A 15,682-nucleotide genomic window follows, 5' to 3' on the forward strand; every position below is an offset into this window, starting at 1 on the left:
GGGATACAATTCTAAATGTTGGAAAAGCATTTTGCTCAATGCTCCACCCTCGTGATTGTACTGCGGGTGACGGATGTGCTCAAGTTGTAAGGCCCCATTATGATGAGGAGAAGCCGCTTTTGGATGAGCACCCAGGCACCCGCTCTAACAATTTCTAAAACAGCCTGCATACTAAGATCTGACTGGATTTTACCCCCCAGCCCTCTCTTTTACAGGCAAAGATGCGTTTTTTTGAGCTGGTCCGCCTGTTTTTGAGCTGGTCGGAATCTTTTATGCTGGCATTTTTTCCCTTTTTGACCTGGTCGGCTGGAGCAAGGCGCCTCCCTTTCTTGGCTTTGGACAAGCCTGGTCGGAGCTGGTCTGAACTGGCCGGCTGGTCCAGTCAGACCAGTCTGGTCGGGCTGCTAGACAGCAGCCCGCCGGCTGCTCCATGTGGGTATGGGCTGCCCATGCCTTGTAGGGCTGCCCCCCAGGCTGCGCAGCAGCCTGTGGGCTGCCCTAGGCCTGCTGGCTGCCCCCCTTAGAAGGGCTGCCCAATGGGCTGCCCCCTCTCTTGGGTGGCCCAAGGGTTGCCCCTTTCATGAAAGGGAACACCTCTTCCCCACATACACACCCACCTTTCGGAGAGAGTGGACTCCTCATGCCAAAAGACAACTAGCCTACTGAACTCTTGTACCTCTGGACTTGTACAAGCCCGGCATAGCCTAATAAGCAAGTACTTGTCCTGACTTCTACACAGTGGGTTGCAAAGACACGACGAGTGTGGGACAACACACTGACCACACAGTTCCTGGCTGACAAGTCCTGGACAGGGCTCACAAGGGGCACAGGAGACTATGTAGACCTGAACTTGACCTGACTGCTATGTCCATGTGGCATCCAAGTGTCCACGTGGCATCCAAGTGCCTGATGCACGTGACATCCCCTCCTGCTTAACTTGATGACGGGAGGTGCATGGCATCATGATACGCCGTCAACAATGCTGGATAGTCGGCAAAGAAATCGGGGTCCATCCACACTGCTTCATGAGTTCCTCTGTCTTTGAACTTCGTCAAATATTGCCGCACACGGCAACCACTTCCATGCTTGAATCGGTGTAGAAGGATCTGTTCGGGTTCTAGGACTTCACCTTCGTTGATAACGTCTGGTTGGGGTTCATCCGGCACATCGGTAGGCACAGGTCTTTCATAGTGCTTCAACCAGCTAACATGGAACACATCATGCATTGTCCAACTTTGGGGAAGTCGAAGCTTCATGGCCACATCATTGATCTTTTTCACGATGGGGAACCAAAACTGCGAAAAGATAACTTTGGGCAATGCTTGCCCACCTGTCGGAGTCTGTGCTTCATAATCCGCAGATAGACCCAATCTCCTTCGGAAAACTGGACCTCCTTTTGATGCTTGTTGGCCTGTTTGGAATAAGCCTCTTGGGCCTTGGCTAGCCTTGCTTTTACCGAGTCGACCACCTCCTGGTAAGACTCCGTCACACGATCTGCTGCTGCAGGCATAGTCCCAACCGTCCTTGTAAGAAGAGATTGGAACGGACGTCCAAACGCCACCTCGTAGGGAGTTCTACCTGTGGAAGACGATACCGAATCATTAAGGACTGCCTGAACCAAAGGCAAATATTCCTCCCACTTACCTTGTTGGTCGTTGACATAGCATTTGAGAACATCAAAGGCCAATTGATTGTAAATCTCCGTCTGGCCATCGGTTTGCGGATGGAAGGCACTGGAAAAACTGAGCTTAGTACCAAAATTATCAAACAAAGCATGCCAGAAATGACTAGTGAACTTTGTATCACGGTCAAAAACAATGGTACTAGGCAAACCACACACAGGATACCAAAACCGAATAAACAAACGCGCCACATCTTCTGCCGTTGCATTGGCTTTACAAGGAATCAACATTACAAACTTGCTAAAGCGATCTACAATTGTTAAGCATACCGTGTTTCTTTTCCCTGTACTCGGCGGCAAATGGGTTACAAAATCCATCGAAATATCCTGCAAAGGACCTTCAGGGATAGGCAAGGGTTGCAACAATCATGCCTGCTTGCCATGAGGTACCTTTAATTTTTGACAAACCCGACAATGGTTCACATAAGTAAACACATGTCTCCGCATCTTGGGCCAATAAAAACTGCGTTCTAACTTCTCCAAAGTACCATTCATGCCGCGATGCCCGCCAGTGATAGCGTCATGGGCGTCATGAAGGATAAGTGGTTGGAATGGGCGAGTTACACAAAGGCGGTTCTTATAAAAGGCCACCCATCCTGAATCAGGTAATGGCCAAGTCCTGTGGAAGCAAGTGCTTCCCCCCAAGGTTTAGCAAACTCCGAAGAATCTACATAAGTGTTCTTCATGTTGTCAAGACCTTCCCTGGCAAGGGAAATCAAGGTTGGGTTCAAGTTTGAAACTACCCCCTTTCGGCTTAGTGCATCAGCCACTGGATTGGCTTTTTCGGGAATATACTCAATCATTCCGCCAAACTGTTGGAACAACTGACTCCAATGATGTTGGCGTTCACTCCACTGGGTGCTTGGCATGGTTTGTAACCACTTCAAGGCCTGGTGGTATGTCCGTACAGTAAAATCCCGCCCATACAATGTTTGAGCACCTGGATAATTGCAAGAAGTTCTTTGTCATATACAGAGTAATTCTTTTCTGCACTGTTCAGTTTTCTACTCATGTAGGCAACTGGATGGCCTTCTTGCTCAAGGACTTCACCAATAGCAATGTTACTGGCATCATTACTGACGACAAAAGGATCATCCCATGAGGCTAACTTGAGACAGGGAGCTTGAGACGCAGCGGTCTTTAAGTCTTGAAACGCCTTCAATCCAGCAGGGGTCATTTGGATGCGTTGCCTACGAGTTTTGGTACCTTTGAGCAAGTCAGTCAAAGGAGCCGAGAGTTCGAAAAATTTGTCAAAGTGGGTTTGATAAGCCTAGCACAAACCCACGAAGGACCGGATATCATGGGCAGTTGCTGGTACTTCCCAATTGAGAATTTCCTCAACCTTTTTGGGGTCAAGGCGAATCCCAAAGGAGTCGATGATGTAGCCAAGGTAGTGTACCTCGACTAGAAAAAATTTGGACTTTTTAGCATTGATATAAAGCTTGTTGTCCTCCAACAACTTGAGGACCTGCTCTACATCCCGCTCATGCTGCTCTAACGTTGCTAAAAATATCAGTATGTCATCTAGGAAGATGAACACACACTTCCCAATCAAATCTCGGAAGATTCGCATCATCATGCGCAATTGAACGTGGCTGGAGCGTTTGTTAATCCAAAGGGCATGACCACAAATTCGAAGTGGGCTCGCTCTGTTCGGAAAGCGGTCTTGGGGATATCCGCCTCCACAATCCGAACCTGGTGATACCCACTTTTGAGATCAATCTTTGAGAAAAATTTGGCTCCGTTCAATCGGTCCAGAATGTACTCGATGCGGGGCATAGGGAATCGGCTCTTAATTGTCAGCTTGTTGAGAGCCCTGTAGTCTACAGAATGTCAGGTCCAGATCTGAATCATACCGCTGCAAACAGCAAGGGAAGACTCCACGGGCACAAGAAAAAATGTCCAGGATCAAGGGTGCTGAAGAAGGAAGCCAAGCTCTGCGTATGAATGGCTGTAGACAGCCAAGACAACCTCCAAACCTCGTAAATACCAAGCCTACTGTCAACAGCAGAAAGGAGAGGCTCTTCAAGGCCTCAAAACTCTGATGGCAGCCACCAAGAAGGGGGGAAGAGGCTTGGAAAAAAAAACGCAGGTTTCTAGGGGGCTGTGGGAAAAAACGCAGGCTGTAGGAGGCTTATGCTTTAGCAAGAAAAATCCTTGGGCTCTGATACCATGATAGAGTGCACCAAATGCGGAAGAGAATGTGACAAGAGCGAGAGAGAGAGAGAGTATGCTGAGATACCATAAAAGAGTATGCTGAAATAGAGAAGATCTATATTCAAGAGAGTGATTACAAGATGGTGGAAGTCCTGAGCAACTTGAGGGACAATTGAGGACGCCAAACAAAGGCTTGGAATCCCAACTAAAGTGACCCACTGAGGCAACGACTAAGCTTGTCCGAGAAGCCTTGTGCAATCTTGACATGCACACTTGAGGCTGAGAGGACTTGCTAAAGCCTTGGGCACTTTGGACTTGTCTTGCACTTCAACTCTTGCTTGAGACTTGCTCTCTTGCTTGAGTCTTGAACTTTTGCTGAGATGGATTTATGAGGGGCTGAGCCCATGATTAAATACTCACCAAAGCATGCAGTCAACAGCCTCTATCTACTGGTCGGAAGTGTTATAATTCCCACAACTGAGTTTGTTCCACTGGGTTTTCTCTCAATTCCAATATTTCTTGGTAAAATTTTTCATGTCCATCTTTGCCATCAACAAATCTATGGGCTTCAACGACTTATTTAGCATCTTCATCAACCATACATGAATCCCAAGTCTTATTGGCATGGAAGCGTCAATGCAAAGGGGACGTCCTTGTCATCCACAAGGGGGGAATTCAACTCCCAAAAACAATCCTTTCTATTTTGTGCATGGGTTAAGGTTCTCTGCTTGGGTTGTCCCCTAAAATTTAATTGTAATAATCCTATGTGTGCTTTTCCTATGAGTCTTTTCTATATTTGTAAAAGGGCCTTGATCATATAAAAGGTTCCATTCCCATGTCATTCCTTGTTTAGAGAAAATTTGGATTGTTTTCTTTTGAGAGCCAATGTAGGCAACAATCAACTCCCATATCAAACTATGCATGAGAGTTTGTGACACCTTTCCCCTAGACCTTTTTGTCATATATTCTCTGCAATGACCAAAAAGAAATGTTTCTTTTTGCTAAATATGTGCTGCAGCACAAATTTTTGAGCTCACATGTCAGCGTAATTTTCGACGCGTTTTCCAGCGCGATTACCGACGCGATTACCGATGCAATTTTCGGCGGCCTGCTCTAAAAAAAAGCCCGCGCTTTGGATGCTATTTTCTTTGCTCTGTTCAAAGAAAATGGCATCCCCCTCTCTTCTTCCCTCCTGCACACAAGCGCGCGCCATCACACACACACACTCTCTCTCTCTCTCTCTTGCTCCTCCCTCCTCTATCCACCCTTCCCCATTCCCCTTCACCTTCCCCTTCATCACTTTCCCCTCTTGCTTCTCCCTTCCTCTTTTCCCCCTTTCCCGGTCTTTGAGATCAGACACAAACGTGTCCCATACATAATGTGTTAAGCCACTGATCGGATCTGTGTGAAGGTCATGTGACGGCCTCCCGGTGAGGTGTGGAGCCGCTAGGTGCACTTTGTCTTGTGTGTCTGTAATTCTTGCCAGTGGAAAATGAGCAACAAATTGATGAATGAATTGAGAAACTGCTGCATGATCGCACTTACCATCATACTTACCAAAGTTCGGTGAAGTCCGGATGACGGTAGGTTGTGGTGGAGGTGGAGAACTGGGCTCGGATGTGCCCTGAAGGAGGGTGGACTGGAGACTAACACTAATGGAAGCCATCGTCTGCTGGTGCAGTTGATGCATGGCCTCCCTTTCAAGTCTGAGCCGATGCTCGTCAACCCTTCGTCTGTCTTCGTCGGCCACTCGTTTTGCCTCCTCAGCCGCTCAAATGTCTCGACGATGAGGCTTCAAAGGGGTGAGATCTTAAAATGAAGCCTCCCCTCTCAAGCCTTTGGAGAAAAAGATGTCTACAAGAATAAAATACAAAAGATAAAGAAGTGTGAGATTTCACATCATCATGTAGATACAAAGATGATGAACAAGTTATAGATGAGCAAGGGAACTTACGATTTCAAGGTAACCTCCCCCTTCTGCACTTAGAGCAAACATGGATGTCTTTGCAGCCATGTACACATACTATGTACACATGCTACACAATTGCTACCATCTCCCTTTGGTGGTCCTCAACCAAGGACGAATCCAAGAAGCCGCTTCCATCGCATTCCAATACTTGGGTCAAGATCGTGATGCTACTCTTAATCTTTCATTGATGATGCTACACGGAAGGCATGGGTTTATCCTATGCATCCGAAAGATGATGTATTCAAGACTTTCAAGATATGGCTTGTATATGTGGAAAATCAAACAAGCAGGTCATTGAAATGTCTTAGATCAGACAATGGAGGTGAGTATGTGTCGAAGGAGTTTGATGACTTCTTGGCAAGGGAACTCCCTCCACCTCACAACCCATCATAGAATGGTGTTGCTGAGAGGTTAAACCGGACTATACAGGATAGAGTTCATTCAGGGAGGCTTACTTGCATTGAGGGCTCAAAAATGTTAGTTCAAGTGTTTGTTGTCAAAGTTACACAACACTTTGAGAAACATAAAATCTAAGTAGAGCTAGATATTCCACCAAAAAAACAATGAAATGAACTTGTGTGCATTGTGTCACAATCATTTTCCTTCCTTACAGAAAACAACTTCTTGATTTTTAATTGAATTGATAGAATTTGATTCCTTGTGATGGTGGTTAATCTCTTATAAACATTTAATCATGTGTTGATCACCTATTTATCAACCATAACATTGTTGTAACCTTTCAATGTCACTTTGATAAAAACTAAAAACATGCAAGTACTGTAAAGATTTATGTTTGCTCACATTAATGTAAGACATGACTCTCTTACTAGTTAGTCTGTGTGTCTATGTGTGGAGGGAAAGGAAGCACATGCTAATACTTTTATTAACTTCAATAAAATATAAGAATCAATCTCTCTACAAAAGAACCTATGAGTTTCTAAAGACAACATTCATATATTGCACACACACATTGACACACACACAAACATATATATTTTGGGTGTGTGTGTGTGTGTGTGTGTGAGAGAGAGAGAAAGAGAGAGAGTCATATGCCACTACATTGGACTCCTATAAGCTTCCACATTATTAGACACACATATATATGGTGTGCATGTGTGTGTGTGTGTGAGAGAGAAAGAGACAGAGAGAAAGAATCATATTCCATTGCATTAGACTCCTATGAGCTTCCACATTATTGGAACTATCAAGTGATTATTAGCAAAATAAATAATACTTTAATATCTCACCCACTACTAAAAACTTCCACAAAGCATTGTCAATGCATAGATAATGACAGTCATAAATTCTAGAACAATTATTAGTCTCAAAAATCACACTTGGATTCAATTCTTCTTCTTTTTATTCTCACGCTTCCTTGTTATAGAATGAGGCTCTACTTTACATCTTTAATGTTGAAATCCTAACCTCATCCCACAACATTATTGTAAAGATATGGAGGGAGACTTGGTGTGACCAAGGCATGCAAGGGTTTTTCCATAGACATTGTCAACCCAAACCTTTCAAACATGTCAAAAAAATGCACAACATCGGATGGAAGTGACCAAGTGAAACCCTAAAATAGAGTTGCAACAACTAGGTGAACAAGCCTAGGGCACATCCTTCTTCCTCAACCAAAAGGAATCTAATTAAATTTGTGGCTTATGGGCCTACACAGCTGACAACGCTAAAGAAAGCAACACAATTTCCTGGTGTCGAGCAAGAGGTAACATTAGATTTTTTTTCCAATGTGTTCAAGTTACCTAAAGATGGGGTGATTGTGTGGGAGAAAAGCTCTGAGGTAGAGATGAAAAACCAATTTCGGACTGTTGAGGGGAATAGAAGTTAGTTTATGCTAAGGAAGGTATAGAATGCTGATCGAAGAAAGTAGCTTATATGGTTTATGGAAAGGATTATTTTCATGGTCAAAACTACCTATATGTCTAGGGATAATTATGGTGTAATACTTGCTGCGGAAGCCGGGGTAGAAGTAAATTGGGCTTATGTGCTGCATAATAGATTCTACTCTAAAATCTTGGGAGTTGATAAAAGAAAGCAAGGAGGTAGCAGAATTTTTGCATTTTTGGGAATAATGTCTGATGTGGCCAGGGAGAAAGGTTTGGCTCTGAAGTCAACTCAAGGCAAAGCTTCACATGTTGCTAAGGCAGCTACTCAAAAATCCAAGAAGGAAGGCAGAGTTCTGTCAGATATGCAGAAGATTGGATTTCAACAGTCAAATGTGAATGATGCGGTGAGAGAGACATGGTCTGATTTCAATTAGAAGATTAAAGTTAATCCTCTTAAGGAGAAACCTATTCAAAAACCTAAATTTGATAAGGAGAAGAGCATTCTGAAGGTGTCAATAAAGAAGCTCAAGTTTGGTAAAGATCATGGTAAGCAACTATCTGAAACAAGCAAAGTTGTCAAGGAGGAGACCTTGGAGATGAGTATTTCAAAGTCAGACAACAGGTTTGAAGATAGGTTTGACTACAAGCCTTGTAAGGGAATGACAAGTCAATCATTGGGTTTGAGTTCTGCAATCAATGGATTGAACAATGTACTTCAGTACATTAGAAAGTAAGATTTCTAACTTAGAGGGTACATGATGGAGATAGAAAAGCTTTCTTAGCAAAACAAGGAGTTGGAAAAGATTGCTAAGGATATGGTCAAGTATGATTTGCTTCTATCAGAAATTAAAGATATTAAAACTCAAGTACTTGGTACTGTTACTGAAAAGGAAAGGCAGATGCACAGATTTGCTTCTATAAGAAATTAAAGATATTGGTACTATTACTGAAAAGGAAAGACAGATACAGAGTGTGCAGAAGGAGTTAGCAGATGCACAGATGAAGGTAGCCATGATTACTCAGTGGATGGAGGAGATGAAGAAAGAAATTTCTTCTGAGTTATCTCTTTTATTAGATTAGAATGTAAAGCTGCAGACAAACAACAAGATAATGGAGAACAGATTGAAAGTTTTGGAGTCTGTGGAGAGTCAATTGAAGGAATATGTAGATGATATTAAAGTTGAAGGGTAGTTCATTTCAAATGCTGATCTGAGTGTTTTGTCTACTAAGTTAACTGAAGTATGTCAGGGTATGTGGGATAGCATGAAGAAGAGGCTAGTGCATGTGATGCAGAGACCATATTAAATGTTTCAAGTTAAAAATTTTCAGAGAAAGAGCAAGCACTGAAGATTGCAAATGTTGATCTTAAAGGTCAAATGGAGCAGAAGGATTATGAAATGATGTTATTGATGAAGCAAAATAAAATACTGAAAGATAAGCTGAGTCAGACAGTGGATGTTTCAGCTAATTTCGGAATATAGAAGCAGGAGGGAAAGCTTCCAAAGAAGGAAGTGAAGCAAAACACCGACATGTTTTTGGTTTTGTAGGAGTATGAGATAATGAAGCTTTGTGAAGACAAAGAGCTGAAGAAGATTGAGGAAATAGAATCAACAAAATCAATCATAGAGGATGCTAATCTCAAACTATTAGCAGACATTCAGGATGACAATTCTCTGAAATTATTGGGATTTGAATATTTTGAAGAAGACAAGGGAGACAAACTTTAGAAAGATAAAGCTGAAGCATTGAACAAGGGATCTGTGGACTTTGAGTTTGAATTCTTGGCAAAGAATTCAACCACCGTGCATGCCAGTGTTAAAGACGGAAGTCAACAGTTCTAAATAAAGTACCTTAGTCTTTTTGGGTAGTCAGATTATGTAGAAGGTTTATCTATTTTCCAATAAGTTTAGTTTTCAACAACTCTAAGTTGGATATGAAACGTCATGGGGTTTGACTGGTGATATAACTGATAATAGATATACCCACAAAATATGTAATAAGCATGCATCTGTCTATGAAAATCAAATTTTAGATATTAGATTTCGTAATATTATCCTCATGTTTGTTGTTTTCTTGAATCAGAATGTGGAGTTGTTTGATCAAATTAGATGTTAATCATGGATGTATAATGTGTAATCAGAAATGTGTGCTATGAAGAAATATATTATGAAATCAATCTTATTCTTTTTGAAGATTGATTAGGATTTATTTCAAGTCAGATTTTGAAATATGTGAAGGTGTTAATCCACCTTTACATATCTCCCTCTGATCAAGAAAGATGGTACTCATGCATCATCAAAAGAAGAGAACATGTAGATTAATCTAGTTACTGACTCTCACATTAAATAACAATAAGATTTAACTACTAACATTAAAATATTTACATTATTACTAATTAAATCTAATTACTAATTATCGCATTAACTAGCAATAAGATTTAACTACTAACATTATAATAAACATTATTATTTATTAAATCTAATTATTAATTCACTAGTGACTAACCTGCGAATGATGATGGGTGTTTGATAGCGTTCAAGGTCATCTCGACAGTAGCAAAACCGACTCGAGAAGGTGTTAATAGTTAATCACCATCTCACTCTACCTCCCTTAATAATAATACTAACTTGTTGATAATAAGAGTATACTATTCTTCTCTTTCTCGCTTCCTCCAGCGTTGGCTATGGACTACTTAAATAGGCAAAGGGAGTGAGGAGGGGAGGTGGCTGGATGGATGTGTGCCATGCTCCATCCATGAGATAGCTAAGGTGAAGGGGGAACAAGGATTGAGTTCATTTCTAAGAGAAATTTTCATGAAAGGATGATGGTTTCCAAAAGGGTGGCAGCGATGGCCTTCATTCCCACCCACTCTATTCATTATAATGTTTCTACAAGCTTTTATTTAACTCACTTACTCTACTAAGTTTGATGATAAATACATTATAATGTTCTACAAGCTTTTTATTTGACTCTCTTATTCTTTGAAGGTGAAATTGATGTCATTTCTCTATTATGATATTATAATAGCATTCCTATTCTGATATTATAACTTTCATTTGTATAAGGTAAGGGAATAATATCTCCCGTGTGTTATAGACGTAGCTCTTTTGAAACTTTTTTATGCAAGAATGACTAAGTCAAGAAAATAAATTCCACAATATATTATCATCGCATTAGTTTGGAACACCAATTCTTTATAAATCCTCCATAACTCTTTCCTTAACTAGAGGTACTAAGTTACAAACCTAAATGCAACCTCTTGAAAAAGACATCATGTGAAGTAAAGTGTGCAAACCTTGCATCAACTACTCAAGAATAAATTTATAGCAACATTCTATTTCAAGTATCTTTGTAGTCCTAAAGTTGTTGACTACAAGATTATAGTGTGTTGAAAACCTTATGTGCATCATGCTTGCTAGTATGTGAAATTGATTTTAAGAGATTTTTACTTGTACATAGGGAGGGATCTTACAAATGACCAAGAGAGACCCTGAAGTAGACTTGCAAGCACGTTAAGTAAGCCCAATGCCTACCCACCATGGCACATCCTCCTACTTGAACCAAGAGGCAACAATTGAAAGTGTGTAAAGGTGGATGAACACCCTCACATATTTCAGAATCTGACTCAAAATAAACCCTAATTAGACTTCATCAAAAAGAATAAGGTTGATTTCAAAATATACTTCTTCATAGCACACATTTTTTATTACACTTTATACATCCATGATTAACATTTGACTTGATCAAACAACATTCAAACTTCACATTCTGATTTAGGAAAACAATGAACATGAGGATAATATTACAAAATCTAATATCTGATATTTGATTTTCATTGACATATGCGCGCTGGTCGCTGATTATATTTTTTGCAGGTACATCTATTATTAGTTATATCACCCATCAAACCCCATGACATTTCATATCCCCAGCTTAGAGTTGTTGAAAACTAAACTTATTGGTGGAAAATAGATAAACCTTCTACATAATCTAACTACCCAAAAAGACTAAGGTACTTTATTTAGAACATCTGACTTGAGTCTGCTGACTTCCATCTTTAACACTGACACGTAGTACGGTGGTTGAATTCTTTGCCAAGATTTCAAACTCGAAGTCCACGGATCCCTTGATTCTATGCTTCAGCTTAATCTTTCTAAAGTTTGTCTCCCTTGTCTTCTTTGAAATATTCAAATCCCAATAATTTCAGAGAATTGTTATCGTGAATGTCTGCTGACAGTTTGAGAATGTCATCCTCTATGCTTGCTTTTGTTGAGTCTGTTTCCTCAATATTCTTTAGCTCTCTAACTTTATAAAGCTTCATTGTCTCATACTCCTATAAAACCAAAAACATGTCAGTGTTCTGCTTCACTTCTTTCTTTGGAAGCTTTCCCTCTTGCTTTTGTATTCCAAAATCAGCTGAAACATCCACTGTCTGATTTAGCTTATCTTTTAGTATTTTATTTTACTTCACCAATAGCATCATCTCATAGTCCTTCTGCTCCATTTGACATTTAAGCTTAGCATTTGCAATCTTTAGTGCTTTCTCTTTCTCTGAAATATTTTTAATTTGAAACATCTAATATGGTCTCTACATCACATGCGTTAGCCTCTTCTTCATGCTATCCCACATACCCTGACTTACTTCAGTTAACTCAGTAGACAAAACACTCAGATCAACATTTGAAATGAACTGCCCTCTTCAACTTCAATATCATCTATAGACTCCTTCAATTGACTCTCCACAGATTCCAAAACTTTCAATTTGTTCTCCATTATCTTGTTGTTTGTCTATAGCTTTACATTCTGATGATCTGCTACAAGAATTTCTTTCTTCATCTCCTCCATCCATTGAGTAATCATGGGTACCTTCATCTGTGCAGCATCTGATAACTCCTTGTGCACACTCTATATTTGCCTCTCCTTTTCAGCAATAGTACCAAGTACTTGAGTTTTAATATCTTTAATTTCTGATAGAAGCAAATCATACTTGACCATACCCTTAGCAATCTTTTCCAACTCCTTGTTTTGCTTAGAAAGCTTTTATGTCTCCATCATGTACCCTCTAAGTTGGAAATCTTGCTTTCTAATGTCTTGAAGTACATTGTTTAATCCACTAATTGCAGAACTCAAACCCAATGATTGACTTGTCTCATTTGTCATTCCCTTACAAGGCTTGTAGTCAAACCTATCTTCAAACCTATTGTCTAACTTTGAAATACTCATCTCCAAGGTCTCCTCCTTGACAACTTTGCTTGTTTTAGACAACTGCTTATCATGCTCTTTACCAAACTTGATCTTCTTCATTGACACCTTTAGAATGCTCTTCCCCTTATCAACTTTAGGTTTTTGAACAGGTTTCTCCTTGAGACGAGTAACTTCAATCTTCTAATTGAAATCAAACCATGTCTTTTTCACCGCATCATTCACATCCAACTATTGAAATCCAAGCTTCTGCAGAGTATGTATATATATACCGGTTGTCAGAAGGTCTATGCGTGTCAGAGGGCCTCCTGACAGATATGTCCCATCATTGGACTACATCATGTTGACAGATTGTGGGGAGCCATCTTGCTACAAAGAAGCTATGTTACAGGATGACAAACTTAAGTGGGAGAAGGCTATGCAATCCGAAATGGATTCGTTGCATAAGAATGCCACATGGGATTTAGTATCATTGCCAGGTGGCAAGACAGCCTTACCATGTAAATGGGTTTTCAAAATGAAGGTCACAAATCATGACAGCACACCAAAGTCAAGTTGGCATTCTCAATTTCCTTCCCATATTGTCATTCATGTTGATTTTCATGTTGTTTGCACCCTTCTTTGTTAGGAAATAGAAAAAACACAAAAAAATGAGGGCTAAATGTCCCCCAAAATCAAGGCCAAATTTAAATGATTTTGGCTTCATTGGCAAGACTTTGATTTGGGCAGTACAATAATCAAAAAATAGTTAAAAAATAGGCACCCTAAGGTCTCCAAAAGGTCAAAAATCAGAGGAGAACAAAGCCTCTATTGGTCTGCTCATCACTGGTTTTTGCATTGACCTATTAAAAGAGCTTAATTGAGATTAAGGTTTAATAATAAAAAAAATCGATTTCAAGGGGGCCCTTCCAACTGCCACCCCCCTAATCTACCTCGATTCTCTTAGACTCCTCGTCATTTTTAGTTGACGACCCTGCACTATGGTCAGACCTACAGCTCGCCATTAAGGCGTGGGGGCCAGCCACTTGCACAGCAGCCAGCTACCCGCCGTTGGCCAGAGGCAGCCGGCTGGCCAGCTATCTCTGTGGCCAGAGCCACGGGCCACGCCCGTGACCCTAGGCGGGGCCACGACTCGTGGCCATAGCCCCAGGCTGTAGCCACCACAGCCAAGCGGGGCCACAGCCCGTGGCCACTAGGCCAAGCCATAGCCACGGCCGGGGGGATAGGTACAACCACCACGGCCGGAATCACAGCATAGCCACGCTCGAAAATAGGCACATCCACGGTCGGAATTACAGCATGGACACGACCAAAATTACAACTCAGACACGATCGTACCTTCATACCAGACATCGCCGTACCTTTAGACAAGCCACCGAAACTTTAGAGAGTCCACGATCGTACCTTCAGAGACAAGCCACGGCCCACGGTCATACCTTCATCTAGGTGACTCCCAACCTTTCCTGGGACTATTGATCGCTGCGACAACCCCTAGTCTTGAGAAGGTTTGGGAAAAGTGCGAGCCCAATGACCCCCCACGCAGCCACCCACCCTACCAAACCTTTCGTAGATGGCACTATCCAGAGTAGTGCTAACTACTAGGAAAGCAGTACAAACAAGAGAAAACACAAAAACCAGAAGATAGCATGCAGTTGTGAGTTTCCTCTTAGATAGTACCCTCTACCTATCGTTCCCACCTTAGTCAATTATAGGTTCTTGATGCCTTTTCCCTTATCAATAGTAATACAATAAACTAGTTCTTGCAAGCAAAATACACTTCTCCAGGATTGACTCTCCCTCCCTTGGAAGCTGGACTCTCCTGACTCCTCCGTCACATGAAAAGGCGGCGCCTGTACACATTCTCTTAATTGCTTCTTAAGATTTGGAAAAGGTCTTAATCTTACTTTAATTCCTTTTTAATTTCCTTTTTGGTACCAGTTCTTGGCGGAGGGAATCTCAACGGAGGGGGTCTCGCCGGAGAACGTCTCAGTGGAGGAATAGCTCCCGAGGTTCCTACCTTCCCAGACTAGTTCCTTTTTCCACAAACCAATGCAAACAATGTTCATTGAATTAACTCTTTAGTTAAGGCGTCAACACCCTTAACTTCACATTCTCCAACAACTCCCTCAGGGTCCACCTACCGATAGGCTTTACCATCCCTGAGTCTCGCGGATTATAACTTTCCCTAACTCCAATCAGTTTCTTCCAACTTCTCAACAGTTATCTGCCCACACTCGATATGAGCCTCTCCGAGAAGATCCCAGTCCTTCACGGCCGGCGGGATTTTTATAAACTCTGCCTCAAGCTCTCGCTCATACTAGACATGAGCTATACCCCCTTGGTCTTTGCGGTCCTCTCCACTCAGCTGATCAAGGTCACATACTACCTCACATGGACTGTTTGGCATGTGTTTCCCTCTGTGGTGCCTCACACGGGCTGCCTCGCACAGAATTCCCTACACTACCTCAGGCGGCGATCTATGTAGTCCCTAGACTGGACTGTCTCAAGTGGCGATCTGTCTAGTCATTGATCACTTATCCAAACAATTGAAAACAGCTTGCTAACATCCTATGTGATGCTGGGAAGCTACTCATATTGGTACCAGGGTTCCTTTTCAAATCAGTGCAAAGTCCTAGGATTCATTGACTTAATCCCCTTAGTTCCTAATTCCTTTTTAAACCCAAACAAGATCTTAGACATCATAATCAAGCTTCAAGTGCGGTGCACGTGCTCGTACGTAAGGCCGTGTCTACCTATTTTTGCCCTACGCGGATACGGTCCATAGGCCCTTCGTCCGTATTCCCGTCCACCACCGCAACTATCAAAAGA

The 15,682-nt window shown here is 41.7% G+C and overlaps 1 protein-coding gene across 1 annotated transcript; it reads right to left on the bottom strand.

Annotated features, from left to right (window-relative positions):
- Positions 1 to 932: 932 nt before the first annotated feature.
- On the bottom strand, positions 933 to 3,260 carry LOC147626162 (uncharacterized). Its single transcript, XM_086816229.1, has 7 exons — positions 2,974 to 3,260; positions 2,622 to 2,871; positions 2,273 to 2,493; positions 1,952 to 2,019; positions 1,645 to 1,878; positions 1,457 to 1,578; positions 933 to 1,340 (listed from the first exon to the last, which is right to left on the bottom strand). The coding sequence occupies exons 1-7, from the start codon at positions 3,258 to 3,260 to the stop codon at positions 933 to 935; spliced, it is 1,590 nt and encodes a 529-aa protein (XP_086672355.1).
- Positions 3,261 to 15,682: the final 12,422 nt, after the last annotated feature.

This window comes from Cibotium barometz, chromosome 22 (genome assembly GCF_041138505.1).
Source record: "Cibotium barometz isolate CiBa-2024 chromosome 22, ASM4113850v1, whole genome shotgun sequence".
Taxonomy (NCBI): Eukaryota; Viridiplantae; Streptophyta; class Polypodiopsida; order Cyatheales; family Cibotiaceae; genus Cibotium; species Cibotium barometz.